The sequence below is a fragment of the Talpa europaea genome (genome assembly GCF_964194135.1).
Source record: "Talpa europaea genome assembly, chromosome: 8".
NCBI lineage: Eukaryota > Metazoa > Chordata > Mammalia > Eulipotyphla > Talpidae > Talpa > Talpa europaea.
The window spans coordinates 44609530-44626757 of record NC_140075.1 but is presented as its reverse complement, the minus strand read 5'-3'; the positions used below and the strand labels follow the sequence as shown (position 1 = coordinate 44626757).

General features: G+C 36.9%; 1 protein-coding gene across 9 annotated transcripts in view; it reads right to left on the bottom strand.

Moving 5' to 3' along the window:
* Positions 1-4896: 4896 nt before the first annotated feature.
* TCF12 (transcription factor 12) overlaps positions 4897-17228 on the bottom strand; it is a gene marked incomplete at both ends in the record, with an annotated part of 325036 nt that continues 312704 nt past the window's right edge. For 8 of the 9 annotated variants that reach the window (XM_084240807.1, XM_084240804.1, XM_084240805.1 and 5 more), the window contains 3 exons: positions 4897-5039; positions 12834-13066; positions 16844-17006. In XM_084240807.1, coding sequence (XP_084096933.1) covers positions 4897-5039; positions 12834-13066; positions 16844-17006 — 539 coding nt within the window. The remainder of the gene's footprint in view (positions 5040-12833; positions 13067-16843; positions 17007-17228) is intronic. The other variant, XM_084240806.1, reaches the window with a different exon arrangement.

Genomic DNA, 17228 nt, shown 5'->3' with positions numbered 1-17228 from the left:
AATTAGATGTCCAGTTGGATTTGAACAGAGGACTGATGTCAAAAAGCCCATACCCTTCAACCTTTCACACAAATAATGTATATTTAAAGTGAATTTCCAGGGAAGAAAAAAATATCAACTATAGGAGAGAAAAATGGGAAAGAAACATAGTAGATAACAATGAAGCCACTAGATAGAACTGGCCTAAAAACCTGTAGATTTTGTAGGTAAAGTTTTAAAAAGTGTGTTTATCTGTCACAAGTTACGTATTCTGGAGACATACAACTTCTCTAGGTCTCAGTTTTATAAATTAATATATGACTAGATGGTCTCTAGATTTCACTTAGTTCTAATGTTCTGTATTTTCTACTTAATGAATTTTTAAATTGAGCTTATCATTTTGTATAGCGAAATGAAGCCTTTTTTAAAGCCAAATCCCTCATGAAGTAAAATGATCTGTTGGGCTCCCAGTGTGAACAATGGATTTCACAATTTACCAAGAGAAGCAATTTGTCAGGATCCCAAAAATAACCATGCATATCACAGACAGGCCTTGCAGATGAGTCTCAGGCTCTTGCTCAGCATGAATTCTCCAGGGATAATCACTGTGCATATTTTTGGTGTTGATGGGGAGATGGCTGTGTGTGTGTATGAAAACTGGGATGAAAGCAGAACTTTTTAATATGAAAACAGTAAAGACCATTCTCTAATTATGACTCGGGCTTTGTGTGCATGTGTGCGTGCGTGTGCGTGTGTGCGTGTGTGTGTGAGAGAGAGTGAGAGAGAGGAAAGAAGAGAGACATAAAACACATGGAAGCGGTTTGAAGAAATTAATTTTAAAAGCCCATTTGAGTCTTTTTCAAGATCCGCCAATGAGTATACTTGAACTACTAAATCGCTGTTTGGCCAAGCTTCCGGGAAAGGCTAAAAGGTCACTGTCAGTAGAGAGGAGAAAAACACAAGCCAGAAAAGGTATAGGCTGGATTATCCTTTTGGTTTTACAAGCCTGATTCTGTCCTGACCGGTTCTCAGCTAACATCATAGATAATGCAGATATGAAAAGCAGCGTGGGCCTTCAAACTTTTCAACTATGTGAAGATGATAAATGTGTTAACTAACCTTATTGTGGTAACTGTTTCACAATATACATACATAGATCAAATTGTTACCTGGTACACCTTAAACTTACCCAATGCTTTATGTAAATTATGTATCAATAAAGCTGGGGAGGGGTGGCAGGGAGAGAAGAAAAGCAAGGGGTGGGCATTTCTGAGATGGGGAAAAGGAAAAGTGCGTTACTCTTTGAGAGAGGAATGTAAAAAACTCACTAGTTTACTATGTTAAAAAAAAGATGGCACATTTATTGCTACATAAATGTTATATACATATTGTGTTTTCTGTTACAGTAACAGAAAAAACTTTTGAACTTCTTGCTGCTGGTTGAAAGGTTTATCAATAATACCTTGAATTTGACACAGGATACAAATCCGCAAGAAACCAACAATGGGAACTGGAGAACAAGATGAGAAGCAATTCATCTCGGACAATTAGCTCTTACAATACTCCATAGGTACTACACGGTATGCTAGAATCCTACTATGGTCTTAAAATGCTATTGTAAATTTCTGATATTAATGAACAGGTTATGGTAAATAACCCTACATTTTTACTACCTAATATAATAAAATAAAGTAAGAAACTTTTTACTGAAAACTTTTCGATTTCAAAAATCTAGAAAGAGTAATATTTAGAATTCAAGAAATTTTCTTACAAGATTATTGTATAAAAGACTAACTACAGTGAAAAATAAGCCAAATGTTTTTTCTTTCTATTTTATGAAGGAAAGCTTCTGGGCATACTGCAAAGTCTAATATAGCGAAAAAGACAACAAGCTCCGAAGAAAAAAGGCCAGGCCGTGGCGTATGCTCACTCACACATCATAAGCAACAATGTCTGCTTAGGTGATTAACACTGAAATGAAGAACAAGGCCACAGATAGGATCTGATGTAATTGGAGAATGTATGCAAATTAAACTAACCAAAAGTCCACCAAGTTTACAAAAGACTGATTTGTTAGGAAACATCCTAATTGGAGGATGTAAAGTTCTGTCTTATTTATTTTTGTTCTTTCAAATAAACAGAAATCTTTACGTTACATAGCTATTTGGGTCCTTTCTTCTGTGTGCTGATTGCCATTGTTGATAGTAGCTATAAGGAATTATTAAGCCAAGACCACCTTTGTTTAGTATGTTTTTCTCTCCCAGGGTTATTGTGCTGGAAGACAGATTTTATGGAAGTTCAAAGAGATTATTATGTCTTAGAAAATAACTCCTAAGGTTTACAGAGGGATGCCATAATGCACAGTATTCAGATGGACTGACCAACTACTGGTTTAATGCTAATCTGGCTCATCTTCTCCGGACATGGGCAGATGGTTTGCAGTTGACTAAATCACCCACTGAATTCCTCCCCACTGACCAATCATCCAAAGGGCAGAGAAATAAAGGCGAGGATAAGGAAACAAGGGTGACCATTGCTCTTGTATTCCATTAGGTAATTAGCCTCAGGGTGGTATGGTGATTTATCACTTTACCTACCTTGGTGACTACTTGGGTTTTGTTATGTTCATTATAATCATAACCTGAACTCCTCTTTGTATTTTAAATCCAGTTTGTGCTTACTTACAGCTAACACTTTACAAGTACTATATGTAGTACTTGTTGCATGGAAAACAAAGCAATTTCTAAAAAGTAGATTCCTTCTTTGCAATTTACACTTCTTGCTATTATAAGTTTTACTATAAGACCTAGAAGCTTGAAAGTCTTGGTTGTTATTAGAAATAAAGCAATGTTTATTTTGGGGAAAATCTAGGAACAAATTTCCCCTTAAAAAATCTCAGCTAGGCTATAGTCACAGATGGCCTCTGCCTATCTTTGTAAGGTAAACACACAAAGTACATTGGGCTGTGTGAAGGATTCTGGACTGTGACCATAAACTATTCGGATTCAGAGACCAAATATAACACCAACAAAGAGAAAATAAAAATGAATGAAAAAAAAAATGAGAGAAATGCTATACCAAGTAATATTTTCCTATTTTATGGAAAATACTATTCATATGGCAAAAGGACAGGAGAGGGCAACAAAAGACTTTTCCCTTCCTTTTTAAGACACTAATAGGTATGCCGGGAATGCTAAGGGCCTGCTTTGTCACTGATTTGTTCTCTGCATGTGAACATCTTTATGAATGCTGGCATCAGCAAGTGTAGATCAGCTTTCCACATTAACTTTTTCCTTTTATATGTAGACCTTACAGTTCCATAACAATAAATAAAATTTGTAGTTACAATGCATTTGTCAATTCTGTTTAGGCACAAGGCAACTTCCACTGTGAGTGGAGAGATCGAGACAGTCTCTGATTGTGCAGAAGCGACACACTGATTGCAACAAAATGTTATGCTGCAAACATCTTGTGGGCTGACGTTCTATCTGATGAGCGTCCTATCTTCACTTCTGATGGAAGTGTTGACCAGTTGCTTTGATCGTAGGATTTCATTTGCGTTTCTTACTTCAAGTTTTCCCCTTTTCTTCTCCCTCCTATCAGGTTTGTGTCTTCAGATAATCTGAGTTGTCCAAGTCCTTATGAGGAGAGGTCACCTTCTATCTAGCCTATTGATAACTCTGGAACTGTGACAGGAAGAACCAAGGGAGAGAACAGAACCAATTAGCACATCATTGTAAAAATACACTTTCCCCAAAAAGAAACAAAACAGAAGTTGATATTCCTCATTTATACCCAGGTACATATTAAATTAGTAGTCTGCTAAAAAACTTTTAACGTATACATTTACTGCTGCATCAAGTGAACCAAAGTTGAAGGAGAAAAAGCTAGATAGAAACTGGAAAAGGAATTAGCAGCACAACAAACTGGAGAGGGATACCTTTATGTATTACTGCTTTTAATTGGATGATGAAATTGGAAAAAGGACTACACAATGAAGGCCGATTGTAAAAATGAAGTTACGAGTTCCATTTTTTAATCCATGCTGTTAGCTAAATGCTAGTGCCCAAAATATTTAATAACAGTCTATATTAAATAACTTTCACCTACATATTCACTTCATGACTTACAGATAATATGAATGGATATAGTTAAGAAAAATGATTTAAATTATCTACTACTGCTTGGACAACAATCTCCCATTACTTGTATCACTTTGTTAAAAAAAAATCTTGAGGATATGAATTGTGTTTAGTCTATGATGAGGAAGGTAAAACTAACAGTCTGTTAGCATGAAAAATTCTTGAGAAAAGGGAATTCTGGTTATAACAGCTTTACATTCATTCACTGATTTAGAAGGTATAACTGATGTGCTTACAAAGGGAAGTTATCTGCACATTACAAACTGACATTATTGATCCGAATGGAAGGAAGCAAAACCTCTTTTGTGTATAAAGGTTTCATGACAAAGACGACCAACCAGTTTTCTGGTTGGTGATGTCAAATATTTCTGAGTACAGGAATGAGGAATAAGAGTGGTAAAGTATTTTTTGATGGCTGAGTTAATGGACTGTTTTCTTCTTGGATCAGTATGACACTCATGTGAGAGAGTATACATGATAATCCAAAGCAGGAGAGTCCAAAATTCTTTATAAATCACAAGATCCTATCGTCCTTGAAGAGAACAGCAATTTGGTGTAAAGTGACATTGTTTCTCAAAGCATGACAACATAATAGAAAGGAAAGCTGTTGGATTCCAAATTACAGGTTGGATTCCAAATTACAGTGTCACAGTAAATTCTGTTCTCAGAATTTACAGTGCCAGAGAATTCTGTTCTCAGGTTCAAACTCAATTTAAGAGTCATCAGGTGCTTTCCTTATACTTTCTTTTCACACTCATACTCACCTGGCTGATGTTTACATATGACCCATAGGGTTGGTAGTTTCACTAAGCCCAGGAAGGGTTCCTGGCAGCGTGGTTGGTGGCTCTGCCGATACGGCAGAAACTTTTTCTTCTTCCCTTCTCTTAAGACAGGCTGCTTTGGGGTTAAGGTTCCTCTCTGAAATAGGGGAAAATAATTTTTTCATTATGGTTATAGTGATGAATCAGGGACTTTTAAGTCTTAAAGAGAAAAATAACTGCTGCCTTTTTTTTAAATACTACTTTTAATTTTTCTTACTGTGGGAATTACTAACTAATCTCTGCGCAATTTCTTTCCCATACTGAATAACATCACATAATGGCAATAGTGATGTGATCACAGAAAACCTCAGCATTAAATGAGCCTCAGATTTATACTTGTGACCTCTTGTATTTTCTTCATTTTCTGCTTATGATTTAGTCTTCCAGGGCTTGATCTGATCTACATCCACATCTAAAAGCAGTTCTTTAGTTGTTTATTCAAAACATTTGGAAAGTGCTGTTACTAACCTACTATGCCTTCTCAGTGTCCTCCTACGTTATGGTACATTGAAATGATATGAATGTTGACATTCTTTATGTACTTAGAGAGAGACACCTGTGCTTTATTCAGGATTTTACCAGTTTGGAAAATGATAAAATAAGAGATATCATCAATCATCTTTCTATAGGGAATGTGCCATCTCCTCAAGAGAAACAGGTACCTGTTATATATATGACTTTTTCTACTTTGATGCATACATAGAATGAGATGATTGAGCTATTTTGTTGTTGGAGATATGATTAAGAGAGTGATAAGAGTGATAAGAATATTCTCTACTTCTTTGTATATAAGACACTGCAGAAAAGACTGAAAGGAATTTTCAATGTGGACATTTTCAAAAGAGGCTAAATTGTGGGGTATTACCATGTGAAAAAGGCTACAAAAAATCCATTGGATCGAAGACATAATGGAACATACTTAGGACCTACTACTGTTCCTGTTATATTTTTGTCAAATGAGTTTTAAGCAGAAGATATGAACTATCGATAGCTTCTGGTGTAACCTTTTGTTTTTGATTATAACACATCACATAAACTGAAAGTTGTTACATAGTTTTGAGAACTGAAGATTTTATTTTAGTAAACTTAGCTGACTACTGACTACTACTCAGGTGTAATGTTAAAGTTTCATTTTAAAGTTATTTTCAAAGCCTCTGCATTTAGAAAAAGAAATGAAGTATATACAGCTATGAGGAGGGTGAATGAAAGATTAAAGGTACACTCAATTTATAAAGATAACAAGTAGGAGAAAAGAGCATATTCTATACTATGTAAAAATTTTAGGGCTGTCTTTTAAACACTCAGTTATGCACCTTTCACTAATGAGTATGACATTAGATACCACATCATACTGTGGAGATAAAGGTCTCACTCAATGATTACAGAGACTGAAAAGAAGGCAGAAATTAACATGTAATATATATATAGAAGACAACATGAGACTTGAAAGTTTCCAACTGAAACAGGCTCACATTTCTCTTATAATCAAACACTATTCTTAGTTAATTATAACTCTGTGTCACATTAGGATCTAGGAAGCATGATCAGAACAGATGGAAGGGACCAGAACCAAAAGCTCAAGTTAGGCAAGATCTTACAGATTCCTAGAGTAAGTCAGAGAACATTCAGGGTTGGAAGAACCATAAGAATACTCAGTAAGCATTAGAAAATGTTAACTAGTGAGCTCTGAACCAAAGAAGGCAAAAGCTAGTGCTATCGTTTCATAATTCCTATGGTAAATGCATTAAGTAGCTGGAAAGGCCTTATGCAGATGGTAAGGAGAAGTCAGACATAACTTGCAGGGCTTGAGAAATGATTTGTCTTCCCATACTTCCACTAGGGAAATTCTATCTTTTGCATTTTGTATATAGTTGATAGTTCTCTTATAATACCACCTTAACATGTTTATAGCACAATTTTTGGCTAACTCAATTGTCACCTCTTACAATAGGTAAATATTTGTTATTGTAATGATGTGGACATACTTATGAGTCAAGAATTTGAGTGATTGTGTCCTTACTCATATCACTATTTGTTTTTCCTATACTTTGTTTTTTTTTCCATTGCAAATACTGCTAATCTCCACCCTCTGAGCTCCAGTAGATTTAATAAAAAGCCTATCAACATTTTTTCCTAAAATAAACATATCATCACATCTATTAATTCCATTTTCTTTCTCTGCAAACCTTTCTTCAAAGGCTAATAAAGAGCCATCTGTTTCAATGTGGACTAGTTGTTCTCTAGGCCTAGTAGTTCTTGTCAAAGGATTCCCTTTGCTGCTCTCTTGCATTAGATCCTTTGTTTCTTGGATGCTACAAATTTATCTTTGTTGATTATGCCATTATTTTGGGTATAGCATATATTTCAAATGCTTTCTGAGAAAGTATAGATGGGAGGTAAAATTTTAAAGTCTTTGTATATCTGAAATATCTTTATCCTATCTTCACCTTGTGACTAATGCTTTGGTTAGATATTCTAGGTTGCAAATCATTTGTCCTTAGAATTTTGGAGGCACTGTTCTACCATCTCCTAGACCCAGCACTACATATCCAGAACTCTGATGATATAGTGAGTCTTGTCCCTTTGTTTATGCTTAAATTTTTTCTCTAGAAGCTTTAGGAAATTCTTTTTTATTTAACCTGATGCTCTGAAATTTCATGATGATGTACTTTTAGCTTGGTATCATTGTTTTTAATCATTATTTTTAGCATAAAAGTGTATCCTACCAATTTGAGACATATATTCTTCAGTACTGGTAAATTATCCATATTATTGTTACGATAATCGCCTTCCCTCCCATCAGCTCTTAATCAGTAAATCCTATTGGTCAGATGTTAACTTCCTAAATTGATTCTAGTTTTACTTGTATGTCTCTATTTTTCATCTCTTTATGTTCTACTTTCTAGGAAATTTTTCTCAGCTTTATTTATTAGCTAACTTTTTTATTGAATTTCTGCTGTCACATTAGCTGACCGTTTCTTCTTTGGGACTTCATTTCTCTTTTATGCACATATTTTCTCTTATTAGACATTATTAATTTTATTTTTTAAATTTTTTTATAGATTTATTTATTTATACAAGAACTGGGGTACAGGCCAGAAGCTTGTGAGGGTGAGAAGATTCACCAGAGACAGAGCTGGGAGCAGAACAGGGAGACAGGAGAGGTCTGCTGCGCCATGTGCGTATCTCCCTGGCTGGCTGGGACTTGAACCCACGCTGCAGAGAGGCTGTGGACAGCTTCAAGGAGTTATTAATTTTAAAAAATGTCTCTTTTGCTTTTTGCAGGTCCTTTTTTATTTAGTTTGATCTTAGTTTCCCTCTTTCATGGAGGCTTTTCTCACATATTTGGTTGTGCCTGCATACTTAAAGACATTGGGTGGATGTTTCTCAAGGTAATTAAAAAATGAGACACTTAATAAAAAAATTCCTATTCTCTAGAGATGAACCTTCCAATTCCCTTGAGAATGAGGTTAATATATTTTGCTGCCAGTATTAGGGAATCAAAGCAAGTTCCCAGAGCTGAGGGCTCTACTATTCAGCTCTATCCCTCACCCACTCTCTTTTAGGTGTTCCAAATCTGTAGTCTTTCTAATTTCATTTTTCACCTAGAAAATGATCCTGTCTTCTGTGGTAGAAGAGAGGGCAGAGACATTACGAAGTAGAGCAGAGACACAGGAATCCAAGCTTCAATCAGTTTTCCTGTTTTTAGGTCACATACTTGACTTCCACTTTTGACAATAACCAGTAACTCCAAAGCGCAGAACTTTTTTAGGGTCTAGGGGTTCTGCGGGGCAAAATGCTTTGCTTCTTGTTTGCATTCCTCCCTACTATGCTTAATTTCTGTCTAAATAAGTCAATTATCACTACTCCATATACTTTCCATCTTTCACACATTATTTTGTTCTCTCATCTTTCTTAGGGACTGTACCCCTTTTATTCATTTTAGTGGAGATCTAGTAAGAAGTGGAATATTAGCAATGAATATGTTAAGATTATCATGTTTGACCATCAAGTTGTAACTAAATTAGTATCTTCTCAGGGCAGAGTCTGGAAACTTGTTTGGGAAAAGGAACAGCCAGCCAGATTTAGGAACACTGTTCTAGCTTGTTCATCTTCAAACTCACTATGAGACCAGGATACTAAAAACCTAAACATTCTAAAGTTCCCATATTATCACTGGAAATTAGCTGATTGAGTTGACCTCTGAGTTTTAGGAGGAACTGACTGTTAATTTAATCTCTAGTAAAACTGGGAGATTAAATTTGAAGGTAACGTGAAATTTGTGTAGGAAGAGTAAAACTGTAGTCATGAATTAATGAAAAGGCTTAAATTGGCAATGGCAGAGAAGAGATGGGATCTGAAATGAGAGGCAGAAAGACACAAAAAAATGCTCTGGCAAAGTCTAAAGCCTGGCAGGGAAGCCGCTCTTTTTGTTCTACAGGATGCACTGCTAAATCTGGGTCTGTTTGCCCTCTGGTACAACCACTTACACAGGACGACAGGTTGTGGATACCTATTTAGTCTCGGAGTACCATTCCAAATCAGAAACAGAGGAGCCCAGAGAGAGCTCAGAGGATGCTCAAAGTAGGTTAGGTAAACAAAATGTATGCCTTTCATAGAAAGCATTGGGAGAGGGACTGCTAAACAGGGACATTGAGGGTTGAATAAACTCTCAAAAGTATGCAGGTTATCAAAATAACTCAAAACTATTATAGAGATAGTCCAGAGAAGGACATCAGCTATACCAAATTCTGAAGATGCTGCCAAAGACCAGGCAAAGGAATTTGGGCTCCATAAAAGATTCCAAATCCTGTTTGGCAGAAAGTCATTCCAATGCTTTTAAGAGAGTTTTACACAGATCCCAAGGTGTTTACAAAAAGCTGTAAGATAAAGGGCTTCAAATTCCAGAGTCTGAAGTGAAAGGAGAGCAGGCTTTTATGAATATTAAAGCAGCTCCTATTCAAGTTACAGTTCATGTATTTTTACTTTTTTTTTTCAAACTCTATAATCAGTCAATGGTTCTTATATAGAGCTTTCTAAAAATTGCTTGAAAAATTCACTATCCATAACAGTGACTAGAAAGTTAACAAGCAGCTGCATGAGCCTAGATGTTAGATCCTCTCTTAGATCCAGCTTTTCCATTCTAGGTGTCTGCAAGAAACCCCAGTCACAAAGTCAAATGCTATAAATAAGACTTACAGAGGCATGGTGGAGCATATACTTTTTTTCAAACATAGAGGTATTTTTCATTTTTATGGCTTGGATCTGAGAGCAGGTAGCTCTGTCTAAAAAACAAGTTTTTGAAAACACAAATGGATCTATTCTATCTCTAATAAACTGTGGAGGAAAAAAAAAAAGGTCCTATACAGAAACAAGTTCTAGACTATTGTCTACAAAAAAAAAAAAAAAAAGACTTTTTCACAGTTAGATAGAGGCAATATTCCTGATAATAACTGGCTGAGTGGACTCAAGGTAGAAAATATCCTGGGCTACAGAGGAGGAACATGATTGCACTTGGGTCACCGAATACAGGTGCCTTCCCGGCTTCCAAGTGAGATAAAGGTTGTCAGACACAACTAAAGAAGAAAAAAAAATTCTTTGATTAGGTGACAGGAAATTTGGAAGGCTCAGGGAACCACTGCTCCTGCCACAGAGGAGTGGACATAATCAGATTGTCTTTATGAATATCTCAAGGGAGTCAATAATACCTTGAAGACCAGTTTTATAACTGTTTTTTTTAGAGATTTCTAGTTACAGTTGTGGATACAACTCTTATGACAATATCTCGGGCCTCCCCGGTGGTGCAGTGGTTGAGCGCTGGGCTGTGAAGCTGTCCGCAGCCTCTGCAGCGCCGGTTCGATCCCCGGCTGCTGGGCAAGGGTCCCACATGGCGCGCAGACCTCTCGTGCCGCCCGCTGCTCCCCTCAGCAGTGTATTTTGTCCGTCTGCCTGTTCTGATCCTCACTCTGGTTCTGGTGAATTCTCTCACCCTCCCCCACTTCTGACTGTACCCAGTGCTTGTCTAAATAAATAAATAAATAAAAATATATTGTACTATATATATTAAAAAAAATAGAAAATTATAAAAAAAAAAAGAGAAACAATATCTGGTTTTAGTGATAGGTTGTTGATGTATAATCTGTTCATCATTCTTGTTCATTAAATATATCAGAGAGAAAGGGATAGGTCATTTAGTAATTATTGTATGTTTTTCTGAAAGTATGTTCAAGTTCTCTAATTCTGGTTGTCTTAGAGAATGCTTTCTGTAACCAATGCTGAGGATCAATGGCTATAGTATTTAGGTATCTGAGCATTGCTTTTTCCTTTTTCAAACTTACTTTATTTTTTTTTAAAATTTATTTATTTATTTATACAAGCACTGGGTATAGTCAGAAGTGTGGGAGGGTGAGAGAATTCACCAGAGCCAGAGTGGAGAGCAGAACAGTCAGACTGATGAAACATACTGCTGAGGGGAGCAGCAGACGTGGTAGGAGAGGTCTGCATGCTATTTGGGACCCTCGCCGGCAGCCGGGGATTGAACTGGTCTTGCAGAGGCTGCGGGCAGCTTCGGAGCCCAGCGCTCTACAGCTGCGCCACTGGGGAGGCCATTGAAACTTTCTTTAAACAGAATTTTAGATATAAAATCTGATAAACAAGATAGTTAATCTTAATGAAGACAGGGTAGAGGTAATGTCTGGAACCCAGGCCATATCTATAAATTTCTTGCAAAAAAGGATGAAATATTCATAATTTAGGATAAGAAGATATATAATTACGTGCAAAAAGGTAAGCTAAATGGTAGAATCTCTGAGCAGGAGGAAACTTGTATTAATTGACAACTCAGATTCTAGCAAAAAACTGGTTGTGAAAGAGGAATTATGTAATAAACATTTGTTACAAAAATGAGGTGCAAAGCTTCTTCAAGATTCTGCCAAACTTCTTGAGAAATAAAATTGAGGGAGTTGTTTGAGTCAGTAGTGAATAAACCTTTTTATAAAACTATACTTTTGCCGGGCTTCCCCGGTGGCACAGCGGTTCAGTGCTGGGTTGCGAAGCTGCCCGCAGCCTCTGCAGCGATGGTTCAATCCCTGGCTGCTCCCCGGCCACCGGAGGAGGGTCCCATATGGAGTGCAGACCTCTCCTGCCTCCCACTGCTCCCCTCAGCAGTGTACTTTGGTCCTTCTGCCTGCTCTGCTCCCCGCTCTGGCTCTGGTGAATTCTCTCACCCTCCCGCACTTCTGACTGTACCCAGTGCTTGTATAAATAAACAAATCTTTAAAAAAAACAAACAAACAAAAAACAAACAAACAAAAAACTATACTTTTGCCCTTAGGTATACACAAGCTTGCCAGTGCATTTAACCCAAGAAGTTCATGTCATTCCTGACCAGGGATCAAGAAAGAAGACCTGAGACCTTACTGACATGGAAATACAGGGAGAAATGCCAGGAGAGGTCCTGACTATGCATCCTATGAGCCAGTGAGGCTTGACAGATGACCCAAGGTCATGTGGGCAGGCAAGAAATTGAGTCCTGAGAAGTAGGGAAGAGTGAAGGAGCAGGGAGGAAGGCAGATCTAAGCAGGTAAAGCAACAATGTGTGAGGTCAGAGATAACAAGAACAAAAAGCACAAAAACATGAAGGCTGAGTGGCAGGCAGAAGATGGCGGTTTTCTGCCTTGTTTCTTAGGGTTCTTTTTTACCGGTTTGTGAGACGCACTGGGTCTACAGATATTGACCAATATAGTGATACAGAAATGAGAGAACTACAGAGAAAACACAGTCCTCATGATGCAAGTTGTAAACAACTTGCCCAAGCAGAAGACTGAACAGAAACAAAAATGTCTGCCCACTTGAGGCAGAAAAATTGTGTATCTCTATTAAGCATACTTACCTCGGACTTGCTGTTCTAGACTAAGGATGACTGCCACGGCCTGATGAAGAATAAGGAGTTTTGTTTGGGGTTTTTCACTCTTTAAGTGAAGCTGACACATTCGACCAAGCTCTTTGAATGCCTCATTAATATCCCGCACACGCAAGCGCTCTCTGGCATTGTTAGCCATCCGCCTTTCTTTCTCCCTTTCTATCTTCTGTTCTGGGTTCAAATCCTCATCTTCATTAGTACTGCTAAAAACAAAGTAACAACAACTCTCTCAGTCTATTAGGTTCCCTATAAAGTAAGATATGCTTATTATGCAGAATTTTAAAATATATAGAAAAAAAACCTATAAATTTTACCAAGCAGTCATAATAGCTACACTTACATGATTGCATATTCCTTTCCAGTCTTTCTTCAATGCGTAAAAATAGTTAGAGTTGAAATATCACATACATTTTATTTATTTTAAGGATTTATTTATTTATTCATACAAGAGCTGGGGTGTAGGCCAGCAGTGTGGAGGGGTGAGAAGGTTCACCAGAGACAGAGTGGGGAGCAGAACAGGTGGACCTACTAAAATGCACTGCTGAGGAGAGCAGTGGGCGAGATAGGAGAGGTCTGCCGTGCCATGTGGGTTAGCTCCCTTGGCCAGGGATCTAACTCGGATAGCTTCACAGTGCTGAGACTTAACCCCTTGTGCCACCAGGGTAGCCTCTCCCCACCATTTTAAAATCTACTTTCATTGCACATTACTGCATAAACACCTTGTCAAACTTATGAAACACTTCAGAAACATAATTTGAATAACCATAATATTCTAACACCTTGCTAATCATAATGTAATCATCACCTTCAGTATTTTTTGGAGCTTGTGAAAAACATGAAATCTCAGGTTCTACTGCAAACCTACGTAAAAGCTGCATTTTAACTAGAGCCCCAGTTGATGCACATGTACATTTAGGTTTGAGAAGCGCTGTCCTATTATACTAATGTATTATAAATTGCTTAATCTGTGCTCTTAAATGTATTTTGGTATTTACCTAATGAGAAGGTGTAAGAAAAACTTAAGATACAGAATAAGAAAAATATCCCAGAAAATAAATACTTTCTGTTCTGGGGAGAAATATCATCAGTGGGATGATTTTAAAAAATGGTGAACTGGAACAATTTTTTTGAAGGATAAATTGGCAAAATGTACCCACGTCTTAAAATACTTATTACTTCTTGGTAAGTAATTCTAATTTCAGAAATTCACCCCAAGGATATAACTAAAGATGTACAGAGAAATTTATATAAAGGAAGTTGATCACAGAATTATTTATATTAGCAACAATAGGAGACAGCTGAAACAAATCACAATACATCCAAGCAGTGGTTGACTGTATAGCCTCTAAATATCAACCTGCAGATTATGCTCAGTAAAAGACACCAGATATGGAAGGCACATAATATATGATTCCATTTACATAAATTTCTGGAACATTTACATCAACTTCTAGAAAAAACAAAACTGTTCTAATAGAGTGCAGATCAATGGTGGCCAGAGTATGGGGGAAAGGTATTGATTACAAAGGGGCATGAGGAAATTTTGGAGGGTGGCAGGAATATTCCACATTATTAATGTGGTGGTAGGTATGTGACTATGCACATTTGTTAAAAGACAAAAACTGTACACTTAAAGTTGGTATATTTATTATATATGAATTAAATCTAAATAGAGCTGGCCAACAACAAAACAATAGAGGAAACAACCATACAGCAAAAGACACTCAGAAATAGACAGAAAGCCAAAATTTATGTCCAGTTTAAACTGTATTTATGGAAAAGGATTCCCTGATAAGTAAATAGTTAATTCTAAGCAATGGAGTTTCTTGGACTTTTGACTGTGCTTTTCTGTATTTCCAAATTTCTATAGTCAAAATGGACTAAATAATCAGAAAAAAAACAGTTGAGGGAAATGCTTTGAAATAACCTTTAGGAAATTATATTTCAAAAATACACTACTGAGTGGAGTAGCTCAGAACCTTGAACTACTGTGCATAAAAAGATGTTTTCACTTCTTCTCTGCTACCCTGAGAACTTTTTAAAAATTTGTTATTATTATTTTTAAAATTTTATATATTTTTACATCATTTTTCATTTTTGCACAATGTATGCATTGTCATCTTGGTTATAGTCCCCATACAATTCCCACCCCCCTTGCTTTGATCCCACTCCTTACTCCCCTCCCTGCAGTGTGTCTCTCGTTTATAGTTGCTTGTTGATTGGATGGAGCTGGAAGGGATCATGCTCAGTGAAATAAGCCAGAAAGAGAAAAATACCAGATGGTCTCACTCATAGCAGGAATTTAGAAAACCTAAATAAGGGACCAGGAAAAAGACTAATTATAATAAAGTAAAAATCAAAATCAACAAGCAATTACCCTGAGAACTTTAATTGGATCTCCCTGGTGGCCTACAGGTTAAGTCTCAGTGCTATCACCACTAATGCCTGAGTGTGATCCCTGGCCAGGGAGTTAACCCACATAGGCACAGCAGACCTCTCCTGTCTCACCTGCTATTCCCCTTAGCAGTGATTTTGGTAAATCTGCCTGTTCTGCTCCCTACTCTGTCTCTAGTGAATCCTCTCACTCCTCACACCTCTGGTGTACACCTCAATTCTATGCAAAAATAAATAAAATAAAATAAAATAAAATAAAATAACAAGTTCACAATAGAGTCTTACTAGAATTACATAAAAGTATTCTTTTGAGGGCCTCCCTAGTGGCACAAGGGGTTAAGCACAACACTATGAAGCAATCCGAAGCCTCTACTGCATGAGTTCGATCCCTGGCCGGCCAGGGAGTAGCCCACATGGAGCAGCAGACCTCTCCTGACTTGCCCGCTGCTCCCCTCAGCAGTGTATTTCAGTCAGTCTGCCTGTTCTGCTCCTCACTCTGTCTCTGGTGAATCCTCTCACTCCCCTGTACCTCTGGCCTGTACCCCCAGCTCTTGATTGCATAAATAAATCTTAAAAAAAATATTATTTTGATCATTGAGAATCAGTAGTTCTTTAACTTCAAAAGAACCTTTGTAGATTATCTAGGCCAAAGGATTCCGAATGTGGCTACTTATCAGAATCTTTGAGAACATTTGAGAAATATAGTCTTTAAAAGTTTAGTGACTTAGTAAGGATAGGCTAGGGCCTAGATACCTGTATTTGTAAAATGTCAGGTATCTGTGCAGCAAAGGTGAGAACCACTTCAAGGTTCAGAAAAATGAATGACTTCACCAAGGTTACATAACTGATTAGTGACAACGTAATAAGAACCAAAGTTAGTGTTCCACGGAGGGAAATCTATACCACGTACACAAAATTACCATCATAAAAGAAACCATAGTATCTTTATTGAAGGACCATAGTATCTGGTCCTTTTTCTGTAAAGGACCAGACAGTAAATATTTTCAGCTTTGTGGGTCATCTGGTCTCTGCTGAAACTACACAACTCACTGCATTGTGAAAGAAGGGATAGACAATATGTAAACAGATGGGGCATGGTAGTATTTCAGGTTTTAAAACTTTATTTGTAAAAAAAGTACAGTGGCCTGGATTTGGCTGATGGGCCCTAGTTTGGTGATCCCTGATTTAAATCATATGATAGAGACTTACCACATACTTAGCCTTAAGTTATTATGTTCAAGTATTTATTTATGGAATGTATCTAAATGTCTACATAGCACAATTTAACTTGTTTTAGCTATTTGGCCCTCAAAAGATTTTATAGATTATAAGCAGTGAAAGGGGAGATGCAATTCTTTTCTTATTAATCCCTAAAACAGTTTGGTATAATAGAAAACATAATTTTGGAGTCATCTTTATATGCTTCTCTTTTATGGAAGCTGTGATAGTTAATGTGAGGGTTAAACACATAACAGTTCCATGACAATATCTAGAACATAGTTACCAAAAAATGCTCTACAATTTTCCAAGTGTTTTCACCCTTGACAAATGAATGCAATATAATATACCTGGTTGCTAACAAATACCTTGTTCTGCCTCTAGATGAAACCTTGATATCCTTCTGGGAGGATTCATCATCTGACTTCATGTCATCTGATGAAGGGGGTTCATGAAGGTTTTCATCTTTTTCTTTGTTTTCAGTCTTGATTTCTGTTGGAACAACAGTTCCAGACTGACTTTGCAAACCACCTAACAGAGGGAAAGAAATGTAAAATATAGTGTCTAGAACTTAAGACTGCAGAAAGCTTTCTAGATGGTGAATTACCTTAGTTGTTACAAGCTATGATAAAATCTGAAGATGGAGGGAAGTATACTGTTTAGAACATGGACAGAACATGTCCACAAAACTTAAGTAACATTTAAAGCATCTGTATTTAAAAGAATAAGCTTGACCCTCATGATCAGTCTAAT